The 16,580-nt window shown below is 45.4% G+C and overlaps 1 protein-coding gene across 10 annotated transcripts in view; it reads right to left on the bottom strand.

Moving 5' to 3' along the window:
- CLIP1 (CAP-Gly domain containing linker protein 1) overlaps window positions 1-16,580 on the bottom strand; it is a 156,839-nt gene that overhangs the window by 55,995 nt on the left and 84,264 nt on the right. For all 10 annotated transcript variants that reach the window (XM_030938887.1, XM_030938878.1, XM_030938879.1 and 7 more), the window contains 6 exons: window positions 12,176-12,292; window positions 9,928-9,985; window positions 9,309-9,392; window positions 7,638-7,794; window positions 2,949-3,114; window positions 2,635-2,850 (listed from right to left, as the gene is read on the bottom strand). In XM_030938887.1, the coding sequence (XP_030794747.1) occupies window positions 2,635-2,850; window positions 2,949-3,114; window positions 7,638-7,794; window positions 9,309-9,392; window positions 9,928-9,985; window positions 12,176-12,292 (798 nt within the window). The remainder of the gene's footprint in view (window positions 1-2,634; window positions 2,851-2,948; window positions 3,115-7,637; window positions 7,795-9,308; window positions 9,393-9,927; window positions 9,986-12,175; window positions 12,293-16,580) is intronic.

Genomic DNA, 16,580 nt, shown 5'->3' with positions numbered 1-16,580 from the left:
AGCCTATCAAGTAGCTGGGATTACAGGGCTCCACCACCACGCCCGGCTAATTTTTGTAATTTTAGTAGAGACAGGGTTTCACCATGTTGGCCAGGCTGGTCTCAAACTCCCGACCCCAAGTGATCCACCCACCTAGGCCTCCCAAAGTACTGGGATTACAGGTATGAGCCACCATGCCCGGCTGATATAAATGTTCTTATTTGCACTCCCATCATGGTGACCTTACGACTCCTGAGCACCTGAAATGTGGTGAGTGCAACTGAGGAGCTAAATTTTTAATTAAAATGTAACAAATTTAAATTTATTTATTTATTTTTTGGACAGAGTCTCACTCTGTGGCCCAGGCTGGAAGGAAGTGGCACGATCTCAGCTCACTGCAACCTCTGCCTCCCAGGTTCAAGCGATCCTCTTTTAAGCATATACAAAAATAGAGAAAATAATGTAGACTGCATATATTTCCATATTAAGGTTTTTATTTTTATTTATTTTTTGAGACAGAGTCTCACTCTGTCACCTAGGCCAGAGTGCAGTGGCACCATCTCAGCTCACTGCAGCCTCCGCCTCCCAGGCTCAAGGGATTCTCCTGTCTCAGCCTCCTGAGTAGCTAGGACTACAGGTGCGTGCCACCACGCCTGATTAATTTTTTGTATTTTTAGTAGAGACGGGGTCTCATGATGTTGCCCAGGGTGGTCTCTAACTCCTGAGCCCAGGCAATCTGCTCACTTTGGCCTCCCAAAGTGCTAGGATTACAGGTGTGAGCCACCAGAACTGGCTACAAATTTAAACTTGAATGGCCTCACATGCCTGGTGGCTACTGTATTAGGCAGCACAGCTATAGCCCACTGGCTCTTAAAAGTAGGGAATAAGGAGGCTTCATGGGCTCCATGAACCTTGTTGAGTGCACACATAAACTTTCCTGAAAAAATATCTGTAGATTTCATTAGATTTTTCCAAAGAGTCTGGGACTGATTAAGATCCACTGAAATCAGATACCAGACAACTTTGCAGGAGAACAGTCCTGGCATTTTAACTCAGTGACCCTTGCACAAAACCAACCAACAAAATTAGTGAGACTGGCCAGGAATAATGGCTCACACCTGCAATCCCAGCACCTTGGGACGCTGAGGCAGGTGGATCGCTTGCATCCAGGGGTTCGACACCAGCCTGAGCAACATAGCGAGACTCTGTCTCTACAAAAAAAATTAAAAATTAGCCAGGTGTAGTGGCACGTGCCTTTAGTCTCAGCCACTTGGGAAGCTGAGGCAGGGGGATCACTTGAGCACGAGAGGCTGAGGTTGCAGTGAGCCATGACTGTGCCAGTGCACTCAGCCTGGGTGACAAAGTAAGACCTTGTCTCAAAAAACAAACGAAAACCGAGGAGACCTTACACTAGCTTCTACAATGCTGTGATTTGCTCAGGCTGCAACATTTTAAAGGAAATACAAAAAAAAAACTGAAGTCTGCACAGATAAAGGAAACCACAAAGACAAAAGATCTGGGAATTGTATCTAGTGTTAAATGGCTCATAAAACTGGAGGTATTTCACAGAAAGAAGAGAAATCCTCAACTATCAGCATGTAGAAGAGGGAGAATATGGGCCTCCCAGATGACATGCACGGTGCACACACACCATGTCACGTCCCCTTAGTTAGCAAGAGGCTTTTCATGAGATTGGTTTCAAGTCCTATGTATGCTCTTTTATAATTTCTTTCTACTAAACTCCCATAACACATTAAAAATAAATAAAGATGAATATTTACTTTCCTTTGAGCAATAAAAGGTTTAATAGTGGGAAGGTTGAACTTCGTGAAGTTACCAGAGTCACAAAATATACTGGTCAGGCCAGGCACAGAGGCTCACACCTGTAATCCCAACACTTTAAGAGGCCAAGATGGGAGGATTGCTTGAGCCCAGGAGTTCAAGATCAGCCTGGGCAACATAGCAAGACCCCATTCTCTATAAAAAAAGAAAAAGAAAAAAATATATATTGGGCACAGATACAATCCTGAAACCATAAAATGAAATCCAGCTTATCAAGTTCTGTTCTATCTACTAACAGGGTGTTTCCTCCCTGCCCTTGAATCCAGCTTCCTCATCAATAAGCTCACGTCAATAACACCTTCCTGGGGACACATAAAAGCCCTCTGTGGAGTTCTCAATTCTAACTCTTCCTGGAAGAGCTCTGTTCCTCCAACCAGGCTCTCTCTAGTCCTGATTCCTTGCTTGCTTGCTTCATGTGACCTCTGCCTCTTGCTTTACTGCAATGTCTCCTCTAACCCTAGTGCAAGGCGGCAATAAGCATGGCCAATATTAGAGGAACAAGCAGGCAAGCAGTGCTCAGGCAATGTAAGAACCTTTGTGATGGCTGGGAAACAAGCAGCACGGGGTTGACAGCTACACACTCCATTCCAGGAAAGACCAGCAGCCATCACCATCCCTGAGAAGGAAGGGCAGCTGGCATAAAACACTTGAAGCCATAGGAAACGTAATGTACCACCCACGCACTCAGAAGGGTAACGTTTGTAGAGGCCATCGTAACTTGTCCCACTGGATGCTGCTTTCTAAGTACCCTTCCTGCCTTGACACAGAGCTCAGGCAAGCTACAGCACAAGGAAATTCTCTCGCATCACGTACTTTGGCTTTGTCGGCTTGCTTTCTCAGCTCCTCCAGCTCCTGCAACAAGCCACTGTTCTCCTCCCGTGCGCCCTTCAGCTTGTCCTCTGTGTCCAGCAGCGTCTTCCGGAGGTTCTGTAGGATTTCTTCATGCTTGGTTTTTGTCTCAGAAGTGGCTTTCTCATACCCGGCTTTCAGCTCCTGACACTGGTTGTGGCTCGTTTCCATCTTCTTTTCCTGCAGAGACCCGGAGTGAGGGAATCAGTCATCTGCCCATGTGTGTTCTACCCCTTGCCTTCCTTTCCAGCCAACAGACCCACTGAGTCTCTCCTTACCAGGTCCGACAATTTCCTCTCCAATTCTTTCTTTTCTTCCTCATGCTTTTTAGCTACTTCTTGCTGGCTCTGTTCAGCTTTGAGAGTCATGTCCTCAATACTTTTTTGCAGAAAACTTGCATTTTCATTAGCCTTTGTAAGTTTTAGCTGTAATTCTTCTACATATCTAGAAAAAGTTTCAACATAAGGTGTCAGATTTTTCATAAGAATGTTTTAAATTTAAGTTATATTAAAATATACTACTAATAACTGTAGTAATTATTTTTAAAAGTTATGTGTAATTAATAACATCTGAACTAGGCAAGAAATTTTAAAATGCTTTGTCTAATCATTTTACCAATTATGACAGTTACAAATACATTATTTACAGTAACAACTACAATTGTGAAGGTTTACTATTTTATGTCAATAATTTAAAAAGGAAAAATGAGTGAAAAATAAACTTATTAAAGGAAATGAGGCCAGGTGTGGTGGCTTATGCCTATAATCCCAGTAACCTGGGAGGCCAAGATGAGATCACTTAAGTTCAGGAGTTCGAGACTAGCCTGGTCAACATTGTGAAACCCCGTCTCTACTAAAAATACAAAAATGAGTCGGGTGTGGTGACGCATGCCTGTAATCCCAGTTACTCAGGAGGCTGAGGCAGCAAAACTGCTTGAGTCCGGTAGGAAGAGGTTGCAGTGAGCCAAGTCCGGTAGGAAGAGGTTGCAGTGAGCCAAGATCACATCACTGCAGTCCAGGCTGGGCAACAAAGCAAGACTCTGTCTCAACTGAAAATAAATAAAGGAGGTCAGGTGCAGTGGCTCACGCCTGTAATCCCAGTACTTTGGGAGGCCGAGGCGGGTAGATCATGAGGTCAGAAGATCGAGACCATCCTGGCTAACATGGTGAAACCCCATCTCTACCAAAAATACAACAAATTAGCCAGGCATGGTGGCGGGCGCCTGTAGTCCCAGCTACTCGGGAGGCTGAGGCAGGAGAATGGCATGAACCTGGGAAGTGGAGCTTGCAGTGAGCTGAAATCACGCCACTGCACTCCAGCCTGGCCGACAGAGTGAGTCTCTGTCTCAAAAAATAAATAAATAAAATAAAACAAAAAAGGAAGTGAGTATTTAAAAATTTTAGCAGACTAGATTGCCAAAAATTCATTCTAGTGCTTCTGGAGGGCAGAAGATACAAAAATGACAATAACTCGAAGTTCTACTTTAAAGAGACCATGTGGTTGAACAAAAACATGTATATAAAACATGAGGGGCCGGCACGTTGGCTCATGCCTGTAATCCCTGCACTTTGGGAGGCCGAGGTGGGCGGATCGCCTGAGGTCGGGAGTTCAAGACCAGCCTGACCAACATGGAAAAACCCTGTCTCTACTAAAAATACAAAATTAGCAGGGCATGGTGGTGCGTGCCTATAATCCCAGCTACTCAGGAGGCTGAGGTAGGAGAATCGCTTGAACCTGGGAGGCGGAGGCTGTGGTGAGCCAAGATTGCGCCACTGCACTCCAGCCTGGGCAACAAGAGTGAAACTCCATCTCCAAAAAAAAAAAAAAAAAAAAAAACGGCCGGGCGCAGTGGCTCAAGCCTGTAATCCCAGCACTTTGGGAGGCCGAGACGGGCGGATCACGAGGTCAGGAGATTGAGACCATCCTGGCTAACACGGTGAAACCCCGTCTCTACTAAAAAATACAAAAAACTAGCCGGGCGAGGTGGCGGGCACCTGTAGTCCCAGCTACTTGGGAGGCTGAGGCAGGAGAATGGCATAAACCCGGGAGGCGGAGCTTGCAGTGAGCCGAGATCGCGCCACTGCACTCCAGCCAGGGCGACAGAGTGAGACTCCGTCTCAAAAAAAAAAAAAAACATGGGACGTTGACCAAGAAAAGAGACTATCAGATGAATCACAGATACGAGAGGGAAACTTGGGGGCACTTCTGGCTTTTATATCCACAAAACACCTACAAAAATGGAGCGTTTTGAAAGCACTGAGCCACCACTTCAAAGCCACCACTTTGAAGGCATGGTGCCACTGGGCAGCAGTACCACCTCAAGGCAAGTTTTACCAAAGTTGCCCAACCAAGGCCTGACCACCACTCAGTGCTGACAGAATTGTGTGGGGGTGAAAGACTGGATGTCTTAATAAACAGAATTTTGCAGGTATTAACACTTTTAAGAAGTAGAAATCTAATGCCTACAGACTTAACTTATAAATCTTTGCCTTATAAATTCTTTGATTTTTATATGGCAGCTATTAAAAGATCAAAGCAACAAGAATTCCAAATAAAGACAAGAACAGATAATAAGACAGAGGAAACTTCAGCACTGTGGAAGTACAATGCAGTTTTTTTTTTTTTTTTTTTTTTTTGAGACGGAGTCTTGCACTGTTGCCTGGGCTGGAGTGCAATGGCACGATCTTGGCTCACGGCAACCTCTGCCTCCCGGATTCAAATGATTCTCCTGCCTCAGCCTCCAGAGTAGCTGGGATTACAGGTGCACACCACCACGCTCAGCTATTTTTTTGCATTTTTTTAGTAGAGACAGGGTTTCACTATGTTGGCCAGGTTGTTCTTGAACTCCTGACCTGTGATCCGCCTGCCTTGGCCTCCCAAAGTGCTGGGATTACAGGCGTGAGCCACTGCGCCCGGCCTACAATGCAGTTATTAAGAGCAGGAGGGGCTCTGGGACCAGACTGCTCAGATCTGAAACCTCAGGCTTCACCTCAGTAAGCCTCAGTTTCCCTCCCTTCCTTTTTATTTATTATTTATTTATAGAGTTTTGCTCTTGTTGCCCAGGCTGGAGTGCAATGGCACAATCTCGGCTCACCACAACCTCCGCCTCCCAGGTTCAAGTGATTCTCCTGCCTCAGCCTCCTGAGTAGCTGGGATTACAGGAATGCATCACCACACCTGCCTAATTTTGTATCTTTAGCAGAGATGGGGTTTCTCCATGTTAGTCAGGCTGGTCTTGAACTCCCGACCCCAGGTGATCTGCCTACCTCAGCCTCCCAAAGTGCAGGGATTACAGGCATGAGCCACAGCACCTGGCCTTATTTATTTTTTTTGAGACAGAGTCTAGCTCTGTTGCCAAGGCTGGAGTGCAGCAGCGTGATCCTGGCTCACTGCAACCTCCGCCTCTTAGGTTCAAGCGATTCTCCTGCCTCAGCCTCCCAAGTAGCTGAAATTATGGGTGCACACCACCATGCCTGGTTAATTTTTATATTTTTAGTAGTGATAGGGTTTCACCATGTTGGCCCGGCTGGTCTTGAACTGGTGACCTCAGGCGATCCACCTGCCTCAGCCTCCCAAAGTGCTGGGATTACAGGTATGAGCCACTGTGTCTGGCCTCTTTTTCTTTTAAATGGGAATAATAATAAACTCACCCCGTAGGATAATAAGAATTAGAAAGCTGTTAGCACAGTGCATGGCCCATAATAATAGGTAATATGTGTTTCCTATTAAAATAAGTTCAGGCCAGGTACGGTGGGGCTCATGCCTGTAATTCCAGCACTTTGGGAGGCCAAGGCGGCCAGATCACCTGAGGTCAGGAGTTTGAGACCAGCCTGGCCAACATGATGAAACCTCATCTCTACAATAAACACAAAAATCAGCAGGGCGTGGTGGCATGTGCCTGTAGTCCCAGGTACTCGGGAGGCTTAGGCAGGAGAATCGCTTGAAACTGGGAGGTGGAGGCTGCAGTGAGCCGAGATCACGTGACTGCATTCCAGCCTGGGCAACACAGTGAGACTCTATCTAAAAAAAAAAAAAAAAAAAGCTAAAAATATTTTTAAAGGCTGGGCACAGTGGCTCACGCCTGTAATCCCAGCACTTTGGGAGACCAAGGCAAGCAGATCACCTGAGGTCGGGAGTTCGAGACCAGCCTGACCAACATGGAGAAACCCTGTCTCTACTAAAAATAGAAAATTAGCCGGCGTGATGGTGCAAGCCTGCAATCCCAGCTACTTGGGAGACTGAGGCAGGAGAATCACTTGAACCCAGGAGGTAGAGGTTGCGGTGAGCTGAGATAGCACTGAGCTGGGATCACACCACTGTACTCCAGCCTGGGCAAGAAAAGTAAAATTCCATCTCAAAAAGAAAAAAAAAAAAAACATAAATATATATATATACACACCTTTTCTTTTTTCTTCTTTCAAGATGGAGTCTTGCTCTGTTGCCCAGGCTAGAGTGCAGTGGCACAATCTTGGCTCAATGCAACCCCACCTCCTGGGTTTCAAGTGATTCTCTCATCTCAGCCCCCTGAGTATCTGGGATTACAGGCACATACCACCACATCTGGCTAACTTTTGTATTTTCAGTAGAGACAAGGTTTCGCCATGCTGGCCAGGTTGGCCTCAAACTCCTGACCTCAAGTGATCCGCCTGCCTTGGCCTCTCAAAGTGCTGGGATTACAGGCATGAGCCACCGTGCCCAGCCTTCTTATCTTTTCTTTACAAGTCACCAGAAGGTCTATAAATAATATTGTATTCCTTAATTCTGTTGTTCTTGACAAGTAAGATAGGTAAAACCCATTTTAGAAGGTTAAATAGTTGATTCAAGGACACAATGAGGTAACAACAGAAAGGAACAGAGATGGGAAACTTGAAAACGTAACAATCCTAAACATTTTCTCTCCCCTCCCATCTACAGCTTGTCGCAGAGCCTAACTGAAGGTGGGCACTCTTTTCAACAGTCACATATACCTTTCTTTCAGACGTAACTCATCGTTCATTTTCGTCAGCTGAGAAGAGTTATCTCCTGACATCTTCATTATTTCTGCAATGTCATTTTCCAGTTTTTCCTTCGCCTTTATCAGCTGCTCTTCTCTCTCATCTTTTTCTCTAAATTTTGCCTCCATCTCTAAATATATAGAGGAAAAAAAGAATAGCATGGCTGTGTTATAATCAACAAAAACTGACTAAGTATATCCTTGCTCTTGTAATATTTTCACATAACAATCCTTGTCCTCATAAAAATCACATTCTGGGCCAGGCGCGGTGGCTCAAGCCTGTAATCCCAGCACTTGGGGAGGCCGAGACGGGCGGATCACGAGGTCAGGAGCTCGAGACCATCCTGGCTAACACGGTGAAACCCTGTCTCTACAAAAAAATACAAAAAACTAGCCGGGCGAGGTGGCGGGCGCCTGTAGTCCCAGCTACTCGGGAAGCTGAGGCAGGACAATGGCGTAAACCCAGGGGGCGGAGCTTGCAGTGAGCTGAGATCCAGCCACTGCACTCCAGCCTGGGCGACAAAGCGAGACTCCGTCTCAACAACAACAACAACAACAACAACAAAAATCACATTCTAATGAAGAAGGCAGACAATAAGCAAGATAAAGAAAATAAATCGGTTGGGCACAGTGGCTCACGCCTGTAATCCCAGCACTTCGGGAGGCCGAGACGGGCGGATCACGAGGTTAGGAGATCAAGACCATCCTGGCTAACATGGTGAAACCACATCTCTACTAAAAATACAAGAAATTAGCCAGGCGTGGTGGCGGGTGCCTGCAGTCCCAGCTACTCGGGAGGCTGAGGCGAGAGAACGGTATGAACCCGGGAGGCGGAGCTTGCAGTGAGCCGAGATCGCACCACTGCACTTCAGCCTAGGTGACAGAGCAAGACTCCGTCTGGGGAAAAAAAGAAAAAAGAAAAAAAAAAGAAATCATATAATTAATAGTGGTAAGTTCTAAGAGGAAGAAAAATAAATGCAGGGAAAGGAACTGGGAAGGAGGTTAGACTCTCAGATGGGGCTTCCCTGACATTTCAGAGAAAACCTGAAGGAAGTGAGGGAACAGGGAAAAGCAAGTGCACAGGCTCTGAGAAAGGAACACCCACCACGTGCAAGCACCGCAAGGAGGCTGAAGTGGTTGGAGTGGAATGAACAGGGGAAGGGGGTCCCAGATGAAATCCGAGAGGTAATAGGGCCTGATCGTGGTAAGGACCACAGCTTTCCCTGAGTGGGATGAGAGCCACTGGGCCACCTCGAGGAGAGAAGCGACATGATCTAAGTTCATATTAAAAGGATTGCTGTGGCTGCTGTGTTGAGAACAGACTGAAGCTGGCACAGGCAGCAGCAGTGAGCCCTGGTGGTCAGCTGTCAGGGTAGCTCAGATGAAAGATGGCTGTTGGCTTGGGGCAAGGATAGCAGTGGGAGTGGTGAGATGTGGTAGATTCTGGCTCTTGTGAAAACAGAGCAAAGAGGATTTGCTGGCGGTTACAGATCTCAAACAAGTATTTCATCACATTGTTATATCACCATAAAGAGTGAAGAGGCTATGCTTGAATAGTGCATTTGTTATGTAACATACTACAACTGTCTCAAATACGGGAAAGCCTACTGTATTTAATGTTTAGTCACCAGCGATGTCTTCTTACCTGCTAAGTTTTCTCTCAGCTTCTCCAAGTCAGAAGACAGCATGTTAAACTGTTCCTCCTTTTGGTGTAACTTATTTACAGTTTCTATTTAGGATAAAGTTAGAAGTTTAATATGTTTCATATTTAATACACTATCTGGAGCTTGGCTGTCTTACAACCCAATCAAATATTATGCTCAAAAGATCCGAGAACGCAGGAATACTAAAAAGTTCCCTTACAAATCACACGGCTGTGCACAGCCTGAAAGAAGCAGGTCTGCTGCTGTCTCTGGCCTCCCCGAATCTGTACTTTAGGCAGGCATCAGGCCCTTTCCACTCATCTCTTTCTTTCTTCCAGTTAAAACTCAATAAAGCTATCACTGATGAAAGCATAAACAACACTCTTCCCAGGAATACTTACATTGTAATATGGAACAAGCCTTAAGCTAAAAGAAGAAAACATTGGGAGTTTGAGGCTTCAGGAAACCAATGGAAGCCAGTCTTTCTGAGCACGGCAGGAACTTCCAGGGGAGTGAAATGAGGCTACAGGCAGTGTCTACTCTGTGCACTCCACAGGCCAGCTCCAGTTTGAAAGAATGATATTCTTTAAAGCAATCTGCACACGCTCTAATAAGACATACCTTGCATACTTCTCTGAACAGAGACTGCCTCCTCTGAAGCTTCAGCAAACTTTTCTTTCTAAAGAAAAAGAATCAGAAATTCTGAACAGAAAGATTTCAAATTGTGAAGACAAGAAGTTTCTATCAATTATAATTACAATACTATCTACTTTTTGTTGCTGGCCTTGTTTTATGAAAACTAATATACTTGAAACATATGACACCAATTACTACCACATGTGGGTCACACACATGTGCATGTATACACACGAAAGACTGCAGTCTGCATGTGTGTGTGTGCACATGTGGGAAGGCAGGTGTACCTGCATGCCCATGTAGGCATGTTCATACTTAGGTTAAGTACATGCATGTGCATGTATACACAGGGTGCATGTGTATGCTTCATGTTACCACCCCTCAAACAGCAGACCTTCTCTTCAGAAATCTGCCTGAGATGGTGAACAGAGCTCTGAAGTTTGTTATTTCTGAGAGTAATCTGAGTCTAATATCTTGAATCTAGGTCTGTGTTGCTACTTTTGAAACTGAAAAGTCACTTACTGTTCAAGGTCTTCTTTTCTAAACATGACTATAGGCCAAGTTAAGAATCACTCTCCTGGTTGTCCTGAGATGAACTTCGAGCTAGCTACATCAAGAAGATTGTTACGTGAGTATTTCTAACTAGCTAAGATTATGGTAAGATGGCACAGGGGCCACAGTGCATCCAAGCCCTCAGACTGCCCCCTGTGCCATCCCACAGCCAGACTCAGGGTGTCATGTCTTGTCCTAAGATATACAGAAGGATACTCTAACTTAGGGGGGAAAAAAAAGGCAAGGCTTCCTAAAAGCTTTGGGAGGAGGGCAGAGAAGCAATGAACTCCTAACATTTTCTTAAAGGACATCAGGCCGGGTGTGGTGGCTCACGCCTGTAATCCCAGCACTTTGGGAGGCCAAGGCGGGCAGATTACTTGAGGTCAGGAGTTCAAGACCAGCCTGGCCAACATGGAGAAACCCCATCTCTACTAAAAATACAAAAACTAGCCTGTTGTGGTAACAGGCGCCTGTAATCCCAGCTACTCAAGAGGCTGAGGCAGGAGAATCTCTTGAACCCGGGAGGCAGAGGCTGCAGTGAGCCGAGATCGTGCCACTGCACTCCAGCTTGGGCAATACAACAAGACTCTGTCTCAAAAAAGAAAGAAAAGAAAAAAAAATCACACATGTTTATTCACACTGTTAATAGCACAGAAGAGGGAAGAAGAAGGGATGTGGAGGACCTGGGACAGCTGAGCCTGTGTGGCACATATGCCTCTTGTCTAGTTTCTCCATAAGCCTCTGGCTTTTCTTTCCATGGCATGTAGATGGGTACCACTGGCACTACTCGTATCAGCCTTGTTTAAACTCAGGTTTTAAGTGCAGTAGGCAAGTAGGAAGGAACAAAGTTGAGAAAAGGTAAAAAATATATATATGTCATACAACTTGAGATTAAGGTAAGAGACAACATATCAAAGGGAAGGTAATTTTCTGAGATGGAATAAACTGAGTTAGATTTCTTTAAATTTGTTTAATTAGACAGCAAACATCCTGCCTCGCCAACAGAGGGCCAATGGCCCAGGACAGCTGCTGCCCTGATAGGCACAGCTGAGGGGCCTCATTCAATATGAAACCTAACGGTTCAATGCATAACCTGGAAGGGCTCTGTCTTTAGTGAAACTAGGTAGTCAGTAACATTTCAAAGCAGTGCGTTACCAGAGGCGAAGGGATAGATTAAAAAAAAAAAAAAAGGCCGGGCGCGGTGGCTCAAGCCTGTAATCCCAGCACTTTGGGAGGCCGAGACGGGCGGATCACGAGGTCAGGAGATCGAGACCATCCTGGCTAACACGGTGAAACCCCGTCTCTACTAAAAAATACAAAAAATAGCCGGGTGAGGTGGCGGGCGCCTGTAGTCCCAGCTACTCGGGAGGCTGAGGCAGGAGAATGGCGGGAACCCGGGAGGCGGAGCTTGCAGTGAGCTGAGATCCGGCCACTGCACTCCAGCCTGGGCGGCAGAGCAAGACTCCGTCTCAAAAAAAAAAAGTCATAGCTACCTCGGTTGTTTAGGTTTGATCTGATTCCCCTCAAAGGACAATATTTATCAGCCAATAACTAATACATTCAAGTTGAATTAACACTTAGAAAGAGAAAGGAAACAGCTGCAATATTTCTTACTGGAGGATTTTTTTAAAACAGGAAATGGCCAGAAATTCTGAGATTCAGATTCCCAACAGGTACTTACCAAAATCTGAAGTTCTTTTTCCAAAGTGTCTTTCACTTGACTGACTTCACTCAAATTTTCCTGAAGGTTAGTAAGCTTTAGCTCTCTCCCCTGGAGCTCTCTGGTAATGCTACTAGCCTAACACACAGAGTTACATGGTATAGAAGCAAATGAACAAAAGGAAAACAAAAGAGAATGAGAAGAAAAAAAAAAAATAAACAAATGTAAAAAAACTTAACGAGAAACATAAAACAAAACTGAAAGGAATACAAATTTGATATTGGTTTTTAATTCTAAGACGCCAACGACTTTTCGAACTATCAGTTCTACGATACGATTTCCTAATGGCTATTTTCGTGTTGTTGTTGTTGTTTTCCGTCTTTTTGTTTGTTTATTTTGAGACGGAGTCTCGCACTGTTGCCCAGGCTGGAGTGCAGTGGCGCGATCTCGGCTCACTGCAAGGTCCGCCTCCTGGGTTCATGTGATTCTCCTGCCTCAGCCTCCCAAGTAGCTGGGACTACAGGTGCCCGCCATCATGCCCAGCTAATTTTTTGTACTTTTAGTAGAGATGGGGTTTCACCGTGTTAGCCAGGATGGTTTTTTTGTGTGTTTTTTTTCTTTTTGAGACAAGGTCTCTCTCCCCTGTCACCCAGGTTGGAGTGCAGTGGTGTGATCATGGCTCACTGCAGCCTTGAACTCCTGAGTTCAAGTGATCCTCCAGCACCAGCCTCCTAGGCAGCTGAGATTATAGGCCGGTGCCACTACAGCTAATGTTTAAAACAATTTTTTACAGATGGGATCTCTGGCCGGCCTCGGTGGCTAATGCCTGTAATCCCAACATTTTGAGAGGCTGAGGCAGGTGGGTCATTTGAGGTCAGGAGTTCAAGACCAGCCTGGCCAATACGGTGAAACACCGTCTCTACTAAAAATACAAAAATATACCGGGCGTGGTGGCGTGTGCCTGTAATCCCAGCTACTCGGGAGGCTGAGGCAGAATTGCTTGAGCCTGTGAAGGAGGCTGAGGTTGTAGTGAGCTGAAACCGTGCCACTGCACTCTAGTCTGGGTGACAGAGTGGGACCCTGCCTCAAAAACAGAAAGAAAGAAAGAAAAAGAGAGATGGGGGTCTCACCATGCTGCCCAGGCTGGTCTCAAACTCCTGGACCCAAGCAGTCTTCTTGTTTTGGACTCTCAAAGTGCTGGGATTAGAGGCATGAGCCACTGTGCCCAGCAACTATTTTTAAAGAGTCAAAATAGACTATTTTTCTATACTTCATTGTAACTTGGAGTATTAGCATGATCTAAAGCAGAAGGTGTGGATTCTTACTTTCTAAATGAGCTACTTGAGCAATTTCATTTCCTAGACTTTAAAAACCTTGGCTGGCCACGGTGGCTCACACCTGTAATCCCAGCACTTTAGGAGGCAGAGGTGGGCAGATCACAAGGTCAGGAGATAGAGGCCATTCTGGCCAACATGGTGAAACCCCATCTCTACTAAAAATACAAAAAGTTAGCCAGGCATGGTGGCACGCACCTGTAGTCTCAGCTACTCAGGAGGCTGTGGCGGGAGAATCGTTTGAACCTGGGAGGCGGAGGCTGCAGTGAGCTGAGATCACACCACCGCACTCCAGCCTGGGCCAAAGAGCAAGACTCTGTCTCAAAAAAAAAAAAAAAAAACCTTAAGGCCAGGCACAGTGGCTCACACCTGTTATCCCAGCACTTTAGGAGGCCAAGGCTAGTAGATCTCAACTGAGGTCAGGAGTTCAAGATCAGTCTGGCTAACATGGTGAAATCCTGTCTCTACTAAAAATACAAAAATTAGCCAGGTGTGGTGGCACACACCTGTGATCCCAGCTACTGGGGAAGCTGAAGCAGGAGAATCCCTTGAGCCTGGGAGGTGGAGGTTGCAGTGAGGGCAACAGAGCGAGACTCTGTCTTAAAAAATAAATAAACAAAAACAAAAACCTTAAGATGGGAATATATGTGGTCTACATTATTTTCTCTATTTGTGTACATGCTTAAAGTATTTTGACATTTAAATACAAATAAAATTTAAAAATCCACTGGACAGACAAGGTGTGGTGGCTCAAGCCTGTAATCCCAGCACTTTAGGAGGCCGAGGTGGGTGGATCACTTGAGGTCAGGAGTTCGAGACCACCCTGGCCAATATGGTGAAACCCTGTCTCTATTAAAAATACAAAAATTGGCCGGGCACGGTGGCTCAAGCCTGTAATCCCAGCACTTTGGGAGGCCGAGACGGGTGGATCACGAGGTCAGGAGATCGAGACCATCCTGGCTAACACGGTGAAACCCCGTCTCTACTAAAAAATACAAAAAACTAGCCGGGCGAGGTGGCGGGCGCCTGTAGTCCCAGCTACTCGGGAGGCTGAGGCAGGAGAATGGTGTAAACCCGGGAGGCGGAGCTTGCAGTGAGCTGAGATCCGGCCACTGTACTCCAGCCTGGGCAGCAGAGCGAGACTCCGTCTCAAAAAAAAAAAAAAAAAAAAAAAAAAATACAAAAATTAGCCAGGCATGGTGGCGGGTGCCTGTAATCCTGGCTACTCAGAGACTGAGGCAGGAGAATTGCTTGAACCTGGGAGGTGAAGGTTGCAGTGACACCCAAGATTGCACCATTGCACTCCAGCCAGGGCGACAGAGTGAGACTCTTGTCTCAAAAAAACAAAACAAAAAAATCCACTGGACAATAGTCATTAGAACTTGGTTTTCATGAAATCTTGATGTTAAAAAGTAAACTAACATCAGCTAAATATTATCTTCTAATTAATTTTTGTGTTTTGATTAGTATTTCAGAACCACATGAGGAGATTTGAGAAAAATTTCCTGTAACCAGTTTGTCATCTTCGACTACGGTTAGAAATTTTTTGCTGTTTGTCAGTCCTCACCTCAGCCCACCTTAACCATCACAACCCTTCCTTCTTTGCCAATAGAGCAGCTTCCCCCACAAAAAAGTTCAGAACATTAAGCATCAATACCAGTGCCTCAACTAGTGGCAGGACTGGGAAACAATTCCTCGAACCATCCTTAAAAATAAAGATGACATTTAACAAGGCTAGTTAGTAAGGAACACAGCTGGCGAATGTTTCATTTAATTTTCTAAGCCTTGACCACATGCACAATTGTTCAGTATTTCCCCCAGAAAAGAAGGGGACAGATCATGTTCTCATTGTGCCACAGAAAAAAACTCTAATGAGATTTTTGCCATGCAAAGGGCTCCAAGCTTTTACGCTTAATTTTGCTGTGAATGTTATTTATCACAACATGTGTTTTTTCAGTTTTTTTGTTTTTTGGAGATGGAGTCTCGCTCTGTCGCCCAGGATGGGGTACAGTGGCACAATCTCAGCTCACTGCAACCTCCACCTCCCGGGTTCAAGCAATTCTTGTGCCTCAGCCTCCCGAGTAGCTGGGATTACAGGTGCACACCATCATACCTGACTAACTTTTGTATTTTTAGTAGAGGGGGCCAGGCTGGACTCAAACTCCTGACCTCAAGTGATCCGCCTGCCTCGGTCTCCCAAAGCACTGGGATTACAGGCATGAGCCACCTTGCCCGGCCAACATGTTAATTTATAATAGTCAAGAAGCACTGAGTTCACAATCTGTTTTTATACATAACCCTATAGATTAGGCAATTGCAGTCACACATTGCTTAAGAATCAGGATACCTTCTAAGAAATGCATCATGAGGCATTTCATTGTTGTGGGGACATCACAGGGTGCACTTACACATACCTAGAAGGTATAGTGTACTACACACCTGGGCTACATGGCACAGCCTATCGCTCCTAGACTATAAACCTGTATAACATGTTACTGTACTGAATGCTGCAGGCAATTGTAACACAATGCTAAATATTTGTCTATCGAAGCATATTTAAACATACAAAAGGTAAAGATACCATATTATAATCTTATGGAACCACCTTTGTTGATGTGGTCCATTGTTGGTTGAAATATCATTATGTGGCACCTGACTACGTGTGGTTAGAAAAGGAGGAGATGATCTTTTAAGCTTCTTTTTTTTTTTTTTTTTTAAACTGAGTCTTGCTGTCTCTCAGGCTGGAGTGCAGTGGCATAATCTTGGGTCACTGCAACCTCCACCTCCCGGGCTGATCAAGCGATTCTCCTGCCTCAGCCTCCTGGGTAGCTGGGATTACAGGTGTCCGCCACCATGCCAGGCTAATTTTGTGGTTTTAGTAGAGATGGGGTTTTGCCATGTTGGCCAGGTTGATCTCGAACTCCTGACCTCAGGTGATCACCTGCCTCAGCCTCCCAAAGTGCTGGGATTACAGGCATGAGCCACTGCACCTGGCCGATCTTTTAAGTTTCTGTTCATTCATTCATTTATCTTAACACCATAGTGTTAGGGCATTCTTTATTTTAAAGAGTATAGTCTGGAGCTAAGCTCAA

Source organism: Rhinopithecus roxellana, chromosome 10 (genome assembly GCF_007565055.1).
Source record: "Rhinopithecus roxellana isolate Shanxi Qingling chromosome 10, ASM756505v1, whole genome shotgun sequence".
NCBI lineage: Eukaryota > Metazoa > Chordata > Mammalia > Primates > Cercopithecidae > Rhinopithecus > Rhinopithecus roxellana.
Note: the sequence above shows the minus strand (reverse complement) of the source record. Positions and strands in the feature narration are given on the sequence as shown.